At 38.6% G+C, this 16106-nt stretch overlaps 1 protein-coding gene across 1 annotated transcript; it reads right to left on the minus strand.

Moving 5' to 3' along the window:
* Positions 1 to 855: 855 nt before the first annotated feature.
* Positions 856 to 3494, minus strand: LOC118558969 (high affinity immunoglobulin epsilon receptor subunit alpha-like). The gene is made up of 5 exons (XM_036129572.1): positions 3314 to 3494; positions 2930 to 3187; positions 1985 to 2101; positions 1034 to 1108; positions 856 to 953 (listed from the first exon to the last, which is right to left on the minus strand). The coding sequence occupies exons 1-5, from the start codon at positions 3492 to 3494 to the stop codon at positions 856 to 858; spliced, it is 729 nt and encodes a 242-aa protein (XP_035985465.1).
* Positions 3495 to 16106: the final 12612 nt, after the last annotated feature.

A 16106-nucleotide genomic window follows, 5' to 3' on the forward strand; every position in this document is an offset into this window, starting at 1 on the left:
TAGAATGTTCACAGCACCTTCCAAAATCGTTTCAACATATAGCCCAATATTCAAACTCACTTACAACATGACAAAATGTGTGTGTCTCTCTCTCTCTGTCGTCGTCACCGTAATCTCTACGTCACTGCCTGACTGACTGCTAGCTACATTACTTTATGTTAAAACGGATTGCCATACACCTATATCACTGTGCAGCTAGGGCTATGAGTCCAGTAGCCCCAAAGCCATTCATTTTGGCGATGCTGATTGGCCAAATATTTATACATTTTCCCTAGCAACATTATACGATTGGTTATTTCGCTACACTTGTGGGGCTCCTTGAGTGACAGCCCTAAGGGAGAAATGCTACGTTCTGTCAGTGGAAATGCACTGTTAAATGAGAGTCAATTGGTAGAGTCAATTAGTAGAAGTGTTTTAATAATTCATATTACATGTATCCACATACTTTTAATTAAAAACTGACATTAATAACACTTTTGAAATCTAAATATAATTTGACTTTTTCCCTACACATCTAGGGAGGGCAGCGCCCGAGCGCCCCCTATGGACCAGCCGCCACTGGTTTTTAGTGTGTATATATCTGTGACTTTGTGAAGCTCAAGTTATGATACTGTGCATTTAATCAGAAAGTGATTCAGACGTTAGATCACATTAAGCTACAGCAACTTTTTTGTTTTTCTATTTTGCTTCTTTGTAGTTGGTGTTGTCTAAATGAGAAAACTCAGGGGCCCCTTATTGCAACCTGTGGGTTTTTTTTACTGACAAGATAAAATTATTCTCTGTGCTATAGATAAATACATCTGCAAAAAGGTGCATGAGCTGTTGTGTTACATTGAACATGGTTCTACTTTAATATCACTGTGGGTTGACCACAGAGGTGATGAAAGTACCTTTCTTCGTTAGTTGAACAGAAGCATACGTGGCTTGGCCTGGTCCGTTTTCAGCATCTCCGCCTGACAATTTAAAGACACAGGAATTGAAACTGTCTGACAATGTTTTTAACAGTTGTAAAACAGGAGAAAAAAGCACCAACCATTCGTCATCCTTGGTTTGTCGATAACAGCATAAGTGGTGTCATTTAGATCTGTGACCGTCTCATTTATCAAGCCTGCAGTAAAATATGGAAACAAGAAAAACTAAAGACTTACACCTCAATTATATGTACTACAGAAATGGGGTTATGGGGAATTGTTTTGCAGCATTTTGGGCAGTATGTTTCTTTCCAAGATAGATCAACAACCCAGTAAAACACATCAAATTTGGACTTTGCAGCAGTTCAGCATTGAGCTTCTAGAATAGTCTTTCTAGAGACTTGACCCCAACCCATTAAAGACTAAGTAGGAGCCAATGTTTATACACACACACACACACACACACACAGTACATACTAAAAATAATTATGAGGTGAAACTTTAACACATTGTGGTTGCCAGGAATGGAATGGAAGAATGTAGCTAGCTGCTTTCAACAGGTGTTGGTGGACAGTGATGAGCACACAGTGTACAGGTGTGTGTGGCCTTCTATCGGGAAATATATGTTTGTGAACATTCAGCATTTTGTGCTTTATGAACTATTGTGATAAATAAAATGACCAAACCCAAGTGTATGTGAATCCTGAGATTGTTAACAGAAAAATTGTGTCTAGAATAGATCTGACTTTGAAATCTAGTCTTTCCTTCTTCAACAGTTTCTAGTTCAGGGACATTTCATAACCAGATTTGGGTGTATTAGATCAGTATCGTGTTGAAAAACAAAGTTATTTTTGTATAATCAGTCTACCCTGAACAAAAAAATGCATTTTTTAAGGCCCATTTAATCATAGGTTGATGTAAATTGTCCATTAGCACATTGTTTTTGAGGAAAAAAAGCAATCCTTTTTCTCTAACTTACCAAATATGAGATAATTTATAGGCAGTTATTCTGCCTATACATTGTTGAGAGAAAATACATGTTCAAACTAGGAATAAACAATGGGGTAATTTACCTTTGCGTGTCTTGAATAAAATCAGTCCAGTAACCAATAGTACAGAACCAAGGCCGCACAGCAGAATGATGATTACTGGGGTCAGATACCGGACTGGCTGAGTCTCCTTATCAGACCCTGAAAACAAGATTGTTTTCAATAATACCAAAAGATTTTAAATGCACCCGTTTTCTTCTAAAATATGTATTAGCTGTTAGAATTTGGTACCTCAGTTTATAGAACCAATGCACATAATTAAATACATGCATGCCCAGCTAAATGTAAGCCTGTAAAATATATCCCACAGATTATACGGTACACCAAGATTAAGGCCAATTAGAAACATCTCCTGATGTTCAGAAATAATTACCTTTGGTAACCAAACTTTAAAGGACATATAATTAATATCTCACTACTCAAGCACTGTCTGTAGACCAAAACCACATCTGTGACAAGCTGCGCCTTTCCCTTCAAAACTGTCACCTCCTATGAGCATATTTGTAAAGGATAAAAACACACCAAAACAGCTTCACCTTTTGGAGGAACAATTCCAAGGAAGAAGCATGTAACTCATAAATGTATTATACTGTTAGCCACATTTTGTTCTCCGCCATGTTGCCCCAATGCTGCGCTGCTCTGATGGTGGCGTTTTAGGGCAGGCTCTTTAACAAAGTCCTTTTGCAGAATTTAGCTGTATTTGAAACATAAACGTGACTTAATTTACACTACTTCTAGGTGCAATAATTAAATTATTAATCTATATTTTGCTATGTGTTTTAGAGAGGAAAACCCCAGTTTTCAACATAATATTCAACCTCCTTATTTCAGTTCAGTTGACTTTAAGTTGTCCGATATAGATGTTATTTGTGGTTGGTTATATTTATTTTTCTCTTTAGATATTCACAATATAAATCTAACTAAACAGACGCACAAAACCAAAACAAACCAGCCAAACAACCAAATAACCTTTTGCTGGTTCACCAACAGCCAGCCAGCTTTCTGGAGAGTTCCCAGCTCCTGAAATGCTGCACTTGTAGAAACCTTCATCAGACTTGGAGACCTTCTGAAGAGTCAGGTTATAGTTTTCATAGTTGGTTTTGAGGAGGCGGCCATCTTTATAGAAGTCAGCTATTTCCGTCTGCTCATTCTTGTTAACACAACAAAGAGTCACATCAGATCCTTCCTCCACTGGTTGGGCAGTAAATTCTAGGATCACAGAACCAGCTGAGGAAAATGTTTCAAAATAAAAATGTTTCATTATCATTTTCTGTGGATATAGATGAACTTACATTATCATTCTAATATTCTGTATAATCTTTAAACATTTTTAAGAAATCTTTGTAAACCAACCTGTAACAGAGATGTTAAGAGCTTGGCTTTGTTCCCCCTCATCATTTTCACACCAGTATTCTCCACTGTGTCTTTCAAATGTAGGATCAATTCTGCAGGATGGAGCTGGGATGGTGCAGTCCTCTGATTCATTCGTTGAATTAATTTTGTAAAGTTTTCTCATCAGTTTTGATTCCTCCATGTCCTCAACCCTTCCACAGCTCACATAGACAGACTTGTACTCAAAGAACTGAAGTTTGTCAGGAGAGATAATTGGAAAAACTGGGATGGTAGAGGAAGATATAAATAAATCCATGAAGTAACAATACAGACAGCAATATCAATCTTTAAAAATAATAATTGTCGTGTCATTGCAACAAAATTAGTTCTCTGCATTTAACCCATCCCCTTGGGGAGCAGTCCAGTGCCATGGGAGCAATCGCGGGTTAAGGGTCTTGCTCAGAGACCCAAAGTGGCAGTCTGTGGGAGTTGAACTCAAAACCTTCGGGACCCGAGTGCAATGCTCTAACCTCTCGGCCAACACTCCCCAGAAACACATTAAGTCAATCACCCTCAAAAAATTATCAGTCATGGCAACAATAGAGTCTTAGATCAACCGGGCAACCACACCTTCACTCTGTTTTTCTGAAAACTTTTTGACACCTATCCAGGAATCTTTGTAAATTACAGCTGCCAACACTTGAGCAACCAGTAGTTGGAGCGCTGCTGTTTTTAGGCACATGGAGACCAGTCCTTCTTGGTACATTCCCACTTCTTAATCAATCAGACCCATTTGTCATATAATGGACAGAGAGAACAGATGTTTTTTGTCCAAAGAGAATATGCAACTCTAAAGAGTAGCATTGCGTTACCAGCCCCTCTGTATATACATTTTACTCCTAAAACCCATTACAAAAAGATTACTTATGCATTGTCATCATGATTCAGTATGACACTTACACCAATCAATAGTCTATCAAGACCCAGGGGAATGTGTCTTAAGTTTCAAAGGTGTGCCCTCAGAGAGCGTGTCTTTCATCTTAATCTAACTCAGAATTCCCCCCAGGAGGATGGGCCTCCATGTGCTTAATAACAGCAGCGCTCTAACTGCTGGTTGCTTAAGTGAGAGCTGCCCGGATTGATAAAGACTCCTGGACAGTGGCGGCTGGTGCTAAAAAAACTGAGGGGGGCACACACAAACAAACAAATGAAAAACAAACAAAACAAATCCTAAAAAATAGCACTATTTGAACATGAATTTTGCCCTCCTTTCCTTCTGCCCAGCGAATTTCTCAATTACATTCTTGTTACAGTCAGTCATCTCTGTGACTAGTCTTTTCTCCATTGACAACATGGCCAATGCATTCAGCCTGTCCTGAGTCATTGAGTTTCTCAGAAAAGTCTTGATTCTTTTCAGAGTTGAAATGCACCTTTCAGCTTCTGCTGTGGTCATGGGTGTGGTGATGAGGATCTTCAAGAGCGTGACAGTTTCTGAATATTACATAACATTACTATAAACCAGTGTAACAGTGATTTTCCACAACAACTCACCTCTGCAGCAATCATTTCATGGTCTTCTACACTGAGTATCCAACGCTTCTTCACTGGCTGACTACTACCTACACTGCTTTATCCAACCATGGAGTGCAGAGATCACTTGCCTGCTGCTGAATTTGTAAATTAAGACGATCCGGTCCAAGCTCCTTTATCCTGTTTTTTTCTTCAAGTGAACGCTTTGTAAAAGCATTTTTTTGTAAAGACAAAACAGAATTTTCTCTCATTTTGAAACTACTCCACTTTGCAAACGTTAACGTGAATCAACCTAACGAACTGCAGCTGCGCTAATGAGTCGACTCGGGGATTGTCCAATCACACAATGTTTTTAAAAAAATTAGCCAGTACTGACACTCTACCAGTAATGACACAACAGAATGGGTGTGTCCGGGACGCAGAGCGATGCGCCCTGTGGAAAATCCTAAATAACCAATTAAAAGTCAGCCTCAGATCACGTGCTTGCCCAAGTTGCTGCGCCTACATTCATTCTCATTAGACCGGCGCCCTGCACATAGGAAAGGAAGTGTCCACAATGTGAGCAATTACATAGAATTATGTATTTACTATTTTAATAAATTCTAACATGTCTATTGGTCACACAGTATGAATAAATACATTTCTAAGTACTTTGTAGTTCAGAAATTATTTATTATCTAAACAATTTAAAGGGGGCGGCGCCCGAGCGCCCCCTACTGGCCAGCCGCCACTGCTCCTGGATAGGTGTTGAAACGTTTTCAGAAAACTACAGAGTAAAAGTCTGGTTGCCTTCAATTTAAACCAGTAAGTTCATCCTTTTTCATCATCAGTTTGTGATTTAACAGTTTAGATTACTTTATTTATTCATCAAACAAGAAATTTTTAGTTGTATTTGCTCATCATCAGGTTGAAATACTTCAAACTATTTCTCAAAATATATCAATTCTGTTAAAAAATAAATCCCTTTTTAAAACATTTTCCAACCCACCAGGCTTCTGCGAAGTGCAACTCTGACCAGGTAGTGTTGACAGCAAGAGCAACACATTCATCACTGGAGAGACATAAGGGATTGCTGTGAATCCAAACTCATAATACACAAATATTGTGAAGAGAATAGCACTTACAGATTTGAATGCAGAGAGCTGTGACCTCCATGACTGATGCTGAACGCTGACTGACAATGTCTCAGTTACATCAAGGTCATATGAAGTTCAGGACTTCCTCTTCCTGTCTGGATTATTTCTGATGAGGAAGGCAGAAATGTTCTGCTGCTTTCGAAATATTAGTGATATGGCCTAGTTTTTAACTCTGACATTTAAACACATAAAATTGGAGTCTCTGCACTGTTGCTGAGAATGAACCTGAAGTCTGTGATAATAATGATATAATATCATCATATGCTCTTCAGTGTTCTAAAAGCAGCTCTACTCTTCCCTCTGCATTCTGTTTTTATCCAAATGTGGATTCAATCACATTAATTTTGGACCTTGGAAAACAAGTCTGAAAAAGACTGAGTAAGCATGCCTTTCTCCAGCCTTGTTTGTCACGCATTTAGTTTCACAGTAATTTTTTAACAGGCAGATAATTTAAATTGAGGCTGCAAGGCTCTTACCAGGAGGTTGCGAACAGGGACAAGAAGAGATATTCCGGCAACCAACAGAAAACAAAGGCGGGCTTAAATAGGCGACAGAACAGGAGAGCAGGGCGGGACTAATTAACAAAAACAGGTGGAGGTGATAAAAGGAGCATAAGACTGATAAACAAAAACCTAAGGTAAGAAATAAGACTAAACAGACACGGGCTGAAATGAAAACTAACAACAGAGGCCAGATAACAAAAACAGGCTAAAAATAAATCCAAAACAAGAAACAGAACTAATCCTAAACTGAAAAATAACCAGAACCACAACAGAACATTACAGTTCAATCTTTTTTGCACATCAGGACTTTGCTCAGTTTCATCTTTCTGGTAGACAGTTGTGTGATGGAGGCAAAAATAATTCTCAGAAGAAGGGTTGAGGATGGGGGGAAGATGAGTGGAAGAAGGAGTTCTGTGACCGTATACTCTCTGGAGGGAGATGGTTGAGCGACAGGTGAGCTGGCAGAAGGAACGCAGGTGGGGAGCCCGAGCGGCACCACAGCGGAGGCAGGCAGGAGGAGCAGCTGAAGGAACCAGAGTGAATCCAGGAAGGGAAATCATTTCTGGCGACGCTAACTGAGACACAAACCCGAAACGTCACTTCCTGTTTGCGGTAAGGCGTATTGTATCACTTCCTGTTTTCACTGCGTGAGCAACGGTTTGTTGCTCCAGATTCTCTCGCTTTTATCTTTAATCTCTTTGCTGTAACATCTGTTTCTAACACATAAGCACTTTTAAAACATTTTCTGTTGCTGCACATCACGCTTGGAACTCCTCGTGTTTCACGGTTTGCTCTCTTGGCATGGTAGAAGGGCACTAGCCTAGCTTTAGCCTAGCCTAGCTTTAGCTCCACAATGGCTTCCTCTCCTACTATTACTTCAGCTTCTCCGTCTCTGACTAAGTCTCCCCTTATCTCCTGCTCTCTGTGTCAGATGTTTAGCTATTCCTCTGCCTCCTTTAGTGATAATGGTACTTGTAATAAATGTAGTGTTTTTGTAGCTTTGGAGGCGAGGGTGTCAGAATTAGAGTCCCGGCTCCGTGCTATGGAAAGACCAGCTGATAGCCGCCCCTCTGCTAGCGCGGAGCCACATAGACCTAGCGTTAGTTCACTTAGTGGTCCTCCAGAAGCACCCGAGCAGCCGGGTAAGCAGGCCGGCTGGGTGACAGTTCGTAGGAAGCATAGCTCTAGATTTCAGCCCCCAGTTCACCACCAACCCGTCTGCGTTTTTAACAAATTTTCCCCACTCAGCGACACACCCGCTGAGAAGCCGACCCTGATTATTGGGAGCTCCACAGTCAGAAACGTGGCACTAGAGACACCAGGGACCATAGTTAAATGCCTGCCAGGGGCCAGAACAGGCGACATAGAATCTTACCTAAAACTGCTGGCTAAGGATAAGCGTAAATACAGTAAGATTGTTATTCACGCTGGCGGTAATGACACCCGGTCACGCCGATCGGAGGTCACTAAAGTTGGTGTTGCTTCGGTGTGTGAGTTTGCTAAAGCAATGTCGGACTCCATAATTTTCTCTGGTCCCCTGCCTGATCTGACCAGTGATGACATGTTTAGCCACATGTCATCATTCAACCGCTGGTTGTCTAGGTGGTGTCCTGAAAACGACGTGGGCTACATTGATAACTGGAGAACTTTCTGGGGAAAACCTGGTCTGATCCGGAGAGACGGCATCCATCCTACTTTGGATGGTGCTGCTCTTCTTTCTAGAAATCTGGCCGGATTTATTAGTTCTCCTAAATGCTGACAACCCAGGGTCCAGACCAGGAAGCAGAGCCGTAGTTTAACACACCTCTCTGCAGCTTCTGTACCGTTACCCATCCATTATCCTATTGAGACGGTGTCTTTCCCACGGCCAAAACTTAACAGATCAAAAACTTATCTACAAGGAACAAATCATAAAAACCTAATAAAAATCAATACGGTTCACCTTGAACCTAAAAATAAAACTATTAAATGTGGTCTATTAAATATAAGGTCTCTCCCTCCAAAGACTTTGTTAGTTAACGAATTGATTTCTGATAAACAGATTGATTTGTTTTGTCTCACAGAAACCTGGCTACAAGAGGACTACGTTAGTATAAATGAGTCAACTCCCTCCAATTATTCAAATTTCCACCTTCCCAGATCTGTGGGAAGAGGAGGAGGAGTGGCAACCATCTTTCAGTCTGGTTTATTAATTAGTGCCAGGCCAATTAATAACTACAGTTCTTTTGAACATGTAACCCTCAGTTTCCCTCATCCAAACTGCAAAGCAATAAAACCTCTTCTGTTTGTTGTTTTGTATCGTCCACCAGGCCCTTACACTCAGTTTTTGGATGAGTTGTCAGATTTCTTATCTGATTTGGTGTTAAATACTGATAAGGTTATTATAGTGGGTGATTTTAACATCCATGTTGACACAGAATGTGATAACCTTAGTGTAGCCTTTAAAACTATCCTAGATTCAATTGGTTTTGCTCAAAATGTGCATAAACCAACGCACTCTTGGCTCCATACTTTAGACCTTGTGCTGACATATGGCATTGATTGTGAAGAATTAACAGTATTTCCTCACAACCCTGTCCTATCTGATAATTTTTTAATAACATTTGAGTTTAATCTAACTGAGTTCTCCACCCCCAAAAGAGGGTTCCATTATAGTAGATCTTTATCGGATAATGCTGTATCAAAACTTAAAGAGTCTGTCCCCTTTTTAATATCCTCCGTATTGCAGAAATGCCCTGTAGATGGCAGCAATGTTGTTTCTTCCAATTCACAAATAGATGTCTTTGTAAACGGTATGACTTCGTCATTGCGTTCTGCATTAGACAATGTAGCTCCCTTGAAAAAGAAGGTGATTATTCACAGGAAGCTGGCTCCTTGGTTTAATTCAGAGCTGCGTTCCTTGAAGCACAATGTTAGGAAATTGGAGAGAAAATGGCCCTCTACACACCAAGAGGAATCCTACCTAATCTGGAGGGACAGTCTATTGTTGTATAACCAGACCCTTCGCAGAGTTAGAGCAGCATATTTTTCATCATTAATTGAGGAGAATAAGAATAATCCTAGATTTCTCTTCAGTACAGTTGCCAAACTTACCCAGAGCCACAGCTCTGTTGATCCATCCATTCCCTTAGCTCTTAGCAGTAATGATTTTATGGGATTCTTCATAAATAAAATTGATTCCATTAAAAATAAAATAATTGGCATCCGCCCAAACATGATTACCTCGTCCTCAGTAAGTGAGGCAGCATTGGAGGAATCCTTAGAACTTGCGCAGTGTCTGAACTGTTTAAAAGCAGTAGAGCTTTCTGAGCTATCTAAAATTTTAGCTTCATCTAAACCTTCTACCTGTATGTTAGACCCAATCCCAACCAAGTTGTTTAAGGAGGTATTCCCTCTGATCAGTGGTCCTATTTTAGACATGATTAATCTGTCCTTGGTAAATGGATATGTACCACAGGCTTTTAAAGTAGCTGTTATTAAACCTTTACTTAAGAAACCATCTCTTGATCAAGATGAGTTAGTAAATTACAGACCTATATCTAATCTTCTTTTCTTATCTAAAATTCTTGAGAAAGTAGTTGCTAATCAACTATGTGAACATTTACAAAGTAATGACCTACTTGAGGAGTTTCAGTCAGGCTTTAGAGCTCATCATAGCACTGAAACAGCTCTGGTGAAGGTCACCAATGATATTCTCATGGCCTCAGATAATGGACTTGTGTCTATACTTGTCCTGTTAGATCTCGGTGCTGCATTTGATACAATTGATCACAATATTCTCCTACAAAGACTTGAGCATACTGTAGGGATTAAGGGAAAAGCATTAGGCTGGTTTAAATCTTATCTGTCGGACAGATTCCAGTTTGTCCATGTTAATAATAAATCTTCCTCAAACTCTAGGGTCACTTGTGGAGTACCACAGGGTTCAGTCCTTGGACCTATTCTATTTACTATATATATGCTTCCGATTGGCAAAATTATCAGACAGCATGGGATTAATTTCCACTGTTATGCTAATGACACTCAGCTATATTTATCCATAAATCCTGATGAATCCAATCAGTTACTTCGACTGCAGTCATGTCTTGATGACATCAAAAGCTGGATGACTTTAAATTTCCTGCATTTAAATTCTGACAAGACAGAAGTTGTAATCTTTGGGCCAGAGTCTTCAAAAAATAAAGTTCTTAATCAATCACTTAATCTGGATGGCATTAACTTGGCCTCTGGTAATAAAGTTAAAAATCTTGGTGTTGTTTTCGACCAAGACATGTCATTTAAATCCTATATTAAACAGGTTTCCAGAGTTTCCTTTTTTCACCTCCAGAATATTGCCAAAATTAGAAACATTCTGTCCAGGGGTGATGCTGAAAAACTAGTCCATGCATTTGTTACTTCAAGGCTGGACTATTCTAATTCTTTACTATCAGGAAGTCCACAAAATGCAGTTCGAAGTCTTCAGCTGATCCAAAATGCTGCGGCAAGAGTTCTGATGAAAATCAACAAGAGGGATCATATTTCTCCAATTTTAGCTTCCCTTCATTGGCTTCCTGTTAAATCAAGAATAGAATTTAAAATTCTCCTTCTAACGTATAAAGCCCTTAATAATCAAGCTCCATCATATATCAGAGCTCTGATTACCCCGTATGTTCCTAACAGAGCACTTCGCTCTCAGACTGCAGGTCTGCTGGTGGTTCCTAGAGTCTCTAAAAGTAGAATGGGAGGCAGATCCTTTAGCTATCAGGCTCCTCTCCTGTGGAACCAACTCCCAGTTTTGGTCCGTGAGGCAGACACCCTATCTATTTTTAAGACTAATCTTAAAACTTTCCTTTTTGACAAAGCTTATAGTTAGAGTGGCTCATGTTACCCTGAGCTACCTCTATAGTTGTGCTGTGATAGGCCTAGGCTGCTGGAGGACATCAGGGTCTATTTCTCTCACTCTACTGATTTCTACTGTTCTTCAGTCTACTGTTCTCCAGTTTTGCATTGTATTACATTGTTTGTAATATTAATGATTAAAACAGTATTTCAGACTTTCATGGAAGCCTTTAAACATGCAATCAGGAAAACAAAGCCAGCATACTGATAAAGTGTGCTAAAGTTTATCAATGTTATCAAAGCCCTACCATAGAAACCTTCATTTTACAACAGGAAATTGGCCATGTTGCCTTTTGTACTCTTAGATGAGCTGACGTGATTCGGTTTCATACTTAACACAGCTGCTATAATTACAAATGTTTAATTTTTTTCTGAATCTGTTTTGCAAATAAAGGTAAGAACATTTTGTCTAATTAGTTTTTTTAAACCTTTTAATATGTATGAATTTGTGATATATTGTACACTCCGGATTATTTCTGACTTGTAAGGCATCATTTCAATGTTTTCTTTAGAGAACAAAGTAGAAAATCTAGTTTAGGTCCAGTTAGATAATATGTGTAGGAGTAGTATTATTTTTACAAAAAGCAAACTTTGACAGTATAGTAAATATTAGATTTTGCTCTTTATTTTTCTTGACCTAATCTGCTTTATGGATATTTAAAAAAACATATACGGTGGTGTGAAAAAGTGTTTGCCCTTTCCTGATTTCTTTTTTCTGCATGTTTATCACAGTTAAGGCAAGGAAAGTTTATTTATAAAGCACTTTCAGTAATAAGATTATTCAATGTGCTGTACATGAACAAAACAAAACAAAAAAAACGAACAAACTGAGGGAATAAAATATTACAGAGAAAGAGGACATTGCAGCAAAATAGTAGCAGTAGGTCAGATATAAAAAAGACAACAGACAAATAACATTTAAAGGAAGTTTTAAACAATTAGGTTTTTAACCTTGATTTAAAGAAACTTTTACAGTCCTCTGGGAGTTTGTTCCAGATAAGGGGATCATAAGAACTAAATGCTGCTTATCTGTGTTCGGTTCTGGTTCTGGTTCTGGCTCTGCAGAGCAGGCTGGAGCCAGAAGACCTGAGTGGTCTGGAGGGTTGATACACTGATAACAAGTCTGTGATGTATTTAGGTGCTAAACCATTCAGTGATTTATAGACTAACAGAAGTATTTTAAACTCTATTCTCAGAGATACAGGGAGCCAGTGGAAGGACTTTAGAACTGGGGTGATGTGCTCTACTTTCTTAGTCTTAGTGAGGACTTCAGAACCGGGTCCATGTTTTCTACGTTCTTAGTCTTAGTGAGGACTTCAGAACCGGGTCCATGTTTTCTACGTTCTTAGTCTTAGTGAGGACTTCAAAACCGGGTCCATGTTCTCTACGTTCTTAGTCTTAGTGAGGACTTCAGAACCGGGTCCATGTTCTCTACGTTCTTAGTCTTAGTGAGGACTTCAGAACCGGGTCCATGTTCTCTACTTTCTTAGTGAGGACTTCAGAACCGGGTCCATGTTCTCTACGTTCTTAGTCTTAGTGAGGACTTCAGAACCGGGTCCATGTTCTCTACGTTCTTAGTCTTAGTGAGGACTTCAGAACCGGGTCTATGTTCTCTACGTTCTTAGTCTTAGTGAGGACTTCAGAACCGGGTCCATGTTCTCTACGTTCTTAGTCTTAGTGAGGACTTCAGAACCGGGTTTATGTTCTCTACTTTCTTAGTGAGGACTTCAGAACCGGGTCTATGTTCTCTACGTTCTTAGTCTTAGTGAGGACTTCAGAACCGGGTCCATGTGCTCTACTTTCTTAGTCTTAGTGAGGACGCGGGCAGCAGCGTTCTGGATCAGCTGCGGCTGTCTGATTCACTTTTTAGGCAGACCTGTGAAAACACTGTTGCAGTAATCAATTTGAATAAAAATAAACGCATGGATTAGTTTTTCCAGATCCTTCTTAGATATTAGTCCTATAATCCTGGAAATGTTCTTCAGGTGATAAAAGGCTGACCTTGTAATTGACTTTAAATGCTTTTGGAGGTTCAGGTCTGAGTCATTCACTACACCCAGATTTCAGCCTTAATCAGTGCAGATGACTCTCCCTGTGGCTTTAAGCTTCTTCAGGAGGAGTAAATGCTGCTTATCAGGACTTTGATGCAATCAACTGAGTTCCCTTATATAGGAATTTTCTTTTGACCAATCTGTATAAGATGACCCAATCAGCTTATGTTGCTTCCTTTTCTGTGAGAATGGGTGATTGTGTGAAACATCAAAAACATCACGCAGAAGTGATTGCCACCTAAACCTAATAACTGGTTGGGCCGCCCTTAGCAGCAACAACTGCAATCAAGTGTTTGTGATGACAAAAACAATTAATGTATTGTTATTTCTTTTGTACAGGTTTTGCTTCTACACAAGGTGTGAAAATGGCCCAAAAAGGTAATTTTGTAGTTTTTTGTTTGTTTTTGTTTTGTGTTTTTCAGGTGTTGCCTACAATCAATACATGTGTATCAGATCAGTGTTACAGATCTATCTCAGAATGTTTTAATAGCTTTAAAAGATAATACATATTTTGACAGTAACAAATATCCACATATTTCTCATTGTCCATACATGCTGCTTAGAACTCTTGTCCCCGTCTCTATATTGTTGAGGTCAACTGAAATGCAGCATTTGTTTTGGAGAGAAAGAAATTTTATCCAAAAGTCCAAATTGCTTCTAGACAGTGATGATGTCGCTTTGTGTCTGATATGAATCTATTTAGTTAGCAACTGGCAGAGTTTAAAAAAACATAATCTGCCATAGTAATACAGTGAGAGGACCAGAGCTGAAGAAGGCAAACACACTCTGTCAGTTCTAGGGTTAAAGTTATCTTCACCAGGTTTGAAATAATTTAAATCTTAAATGTTCAAATATACAAACACCAAAATGTATCATTGCATATCATTAGACTGCTTTTAAGATATGCAGGCACATAGCACAAAGGCTCTATCGTATATTTAGCGCATCAGAACTTATTAACTCAATTCAATTTTCAATAAAATTTTATTTATATAGCGCCAATTTACAACATATGTCATCTCAAGCACTTTTGCAAAGTCAAATGCAATCATATCATACAGGTTGGTCAAAATGTTTCCTCTCTAAGGAAACCCAGAGGATTGCATCTAGTTACGACATATTCAGAATGTAGTTTTTACTCATCAAATTTCATTTTTAGATATCCAGAGGTAATTACAGAAACCCACATTTTATTTTAAACTATTGATATTTATAGATGCCTTTACAAAATTTGTATAATTTTCTGGAAGCAAGCAAATTAAACAACAATGATGACAATACTATTTATCATCTTTATTAGTCATTGCAATTGCACATTCTAACAAACTTTCTCTTCTGCACTTAGCTCATCCTTTAGGGAGGAGTGGGAAGCTTGCAGCACCCAGGGAACCATGTGGAGCTAAGTGTCCTGCTCATGGACCCATAGTGCCAGTTTTGGTTTCCCCACAAAAAGAAAAGAATGAGACGGAGTTACACCAAAGACCAGGTGAACCAAGATTTGATGTTCAAGCATGCTATAGGAAATTTGAAAAGAACACACAAGAACTGCAAAGAGATAAAGGTAAAACACAATGAAAAATGTAACATCAACCTTTAAAATGAAAAGAAGAAACAGTTAATTATTGGAGATACTGATTAACAAAATAAATAAATCTGATGTTGGAGATTAATTACCTGAAAAAGGAAGCCCTGGTACAGTTAGGAATGAAATTTAATGCATGAAAACTGATTAAAAAACACACTAACATATGAAGTAAATGGTGGATAAAAAGAGAATCATAAATAGAATAAACAACATAATAAAAATGTTTAGAGCTTACACCGATTCATTCAGCCACAATAATAATTCATTGACATGAATGAACTGGATGCATTATGCAGCATTACAGACACCTTCAGTCTGATAGAGATCACATTGATGGTGTCTGATCTCTGGGTTCAGACAGAATTTTAAAATCAACTTTTATACTCTTCCAGACTCATATTTCTTGATTTCTTCCCATAGTCTCATTCATATTAGGGAGAATTGATTATAAGATTTTTTTTCTACAGATTTTTTTTAATATAAAAGTCATGCATATTTAGCTGATGAAGCAAATAAAACAACAGCAATAATGATAAAAATAGTCGTCTTTATTAGTCAATGCAATTGTACGTTCTAATAACATTTCTCCTCTGCATTTAACCCATCCTTTAGGGAGGAGTGGGCAGCTGACAGCACCCAGGGAGCCTTCTGGAGATGAGGGTTATGCTCAAGAACTCAGAGTATCAGATTTGGTTTCAAAATGGGAAACCCTCAGACACTCCAGGATGCAATTGTACCCATTATTACCCACTTTGGAACCATCACTACAAGGACATGAGAATGAGTTGAGACAAAGAGTTGGTGAAATGAAAGATGGATTTCAATCATTGAAAAAGGAACCTGAAAACCTGAAAGAACCGCAAAGAAAAAAAGGTAATAATGAAAAATTGATCACATTGAAAATGGTAAAAATAAACAGTTAATTACTGGAGATACTCATACACAAAATCAATAAATCTGATGTTAGAGATCAATTACCTGAAAAAGGAAGCCATGGAACAGTTAGGAATGAAATTAAATGCATGAAAACTAATTAAAAAACACACTAACATATGAAGTAAATGAGGGATAAAAAGAGAATCATAAATAGAATAAAGAACAAAATAAAAATGTTTAGAGCCTTTATTAGTC

The sequence above is a fragment of the Fundulus heteroclitus genome, unplaced genomic scaffold (genome assembly GCF_011125445.2).
Source record: "Fundulus heteroclitus isolate FHET01 unplaced genomic scaffold, MU-UCD_Fhet_4.1 scaffold_186, whole genome shotgun sequence".
Classification (NCBI taxonomy): Eukaryota; Metazoa; Chordata; class Actinopteri; order Cyprinodontiformes; family Fundulidae; genus Fundulus; species Fundulus heteroclitus.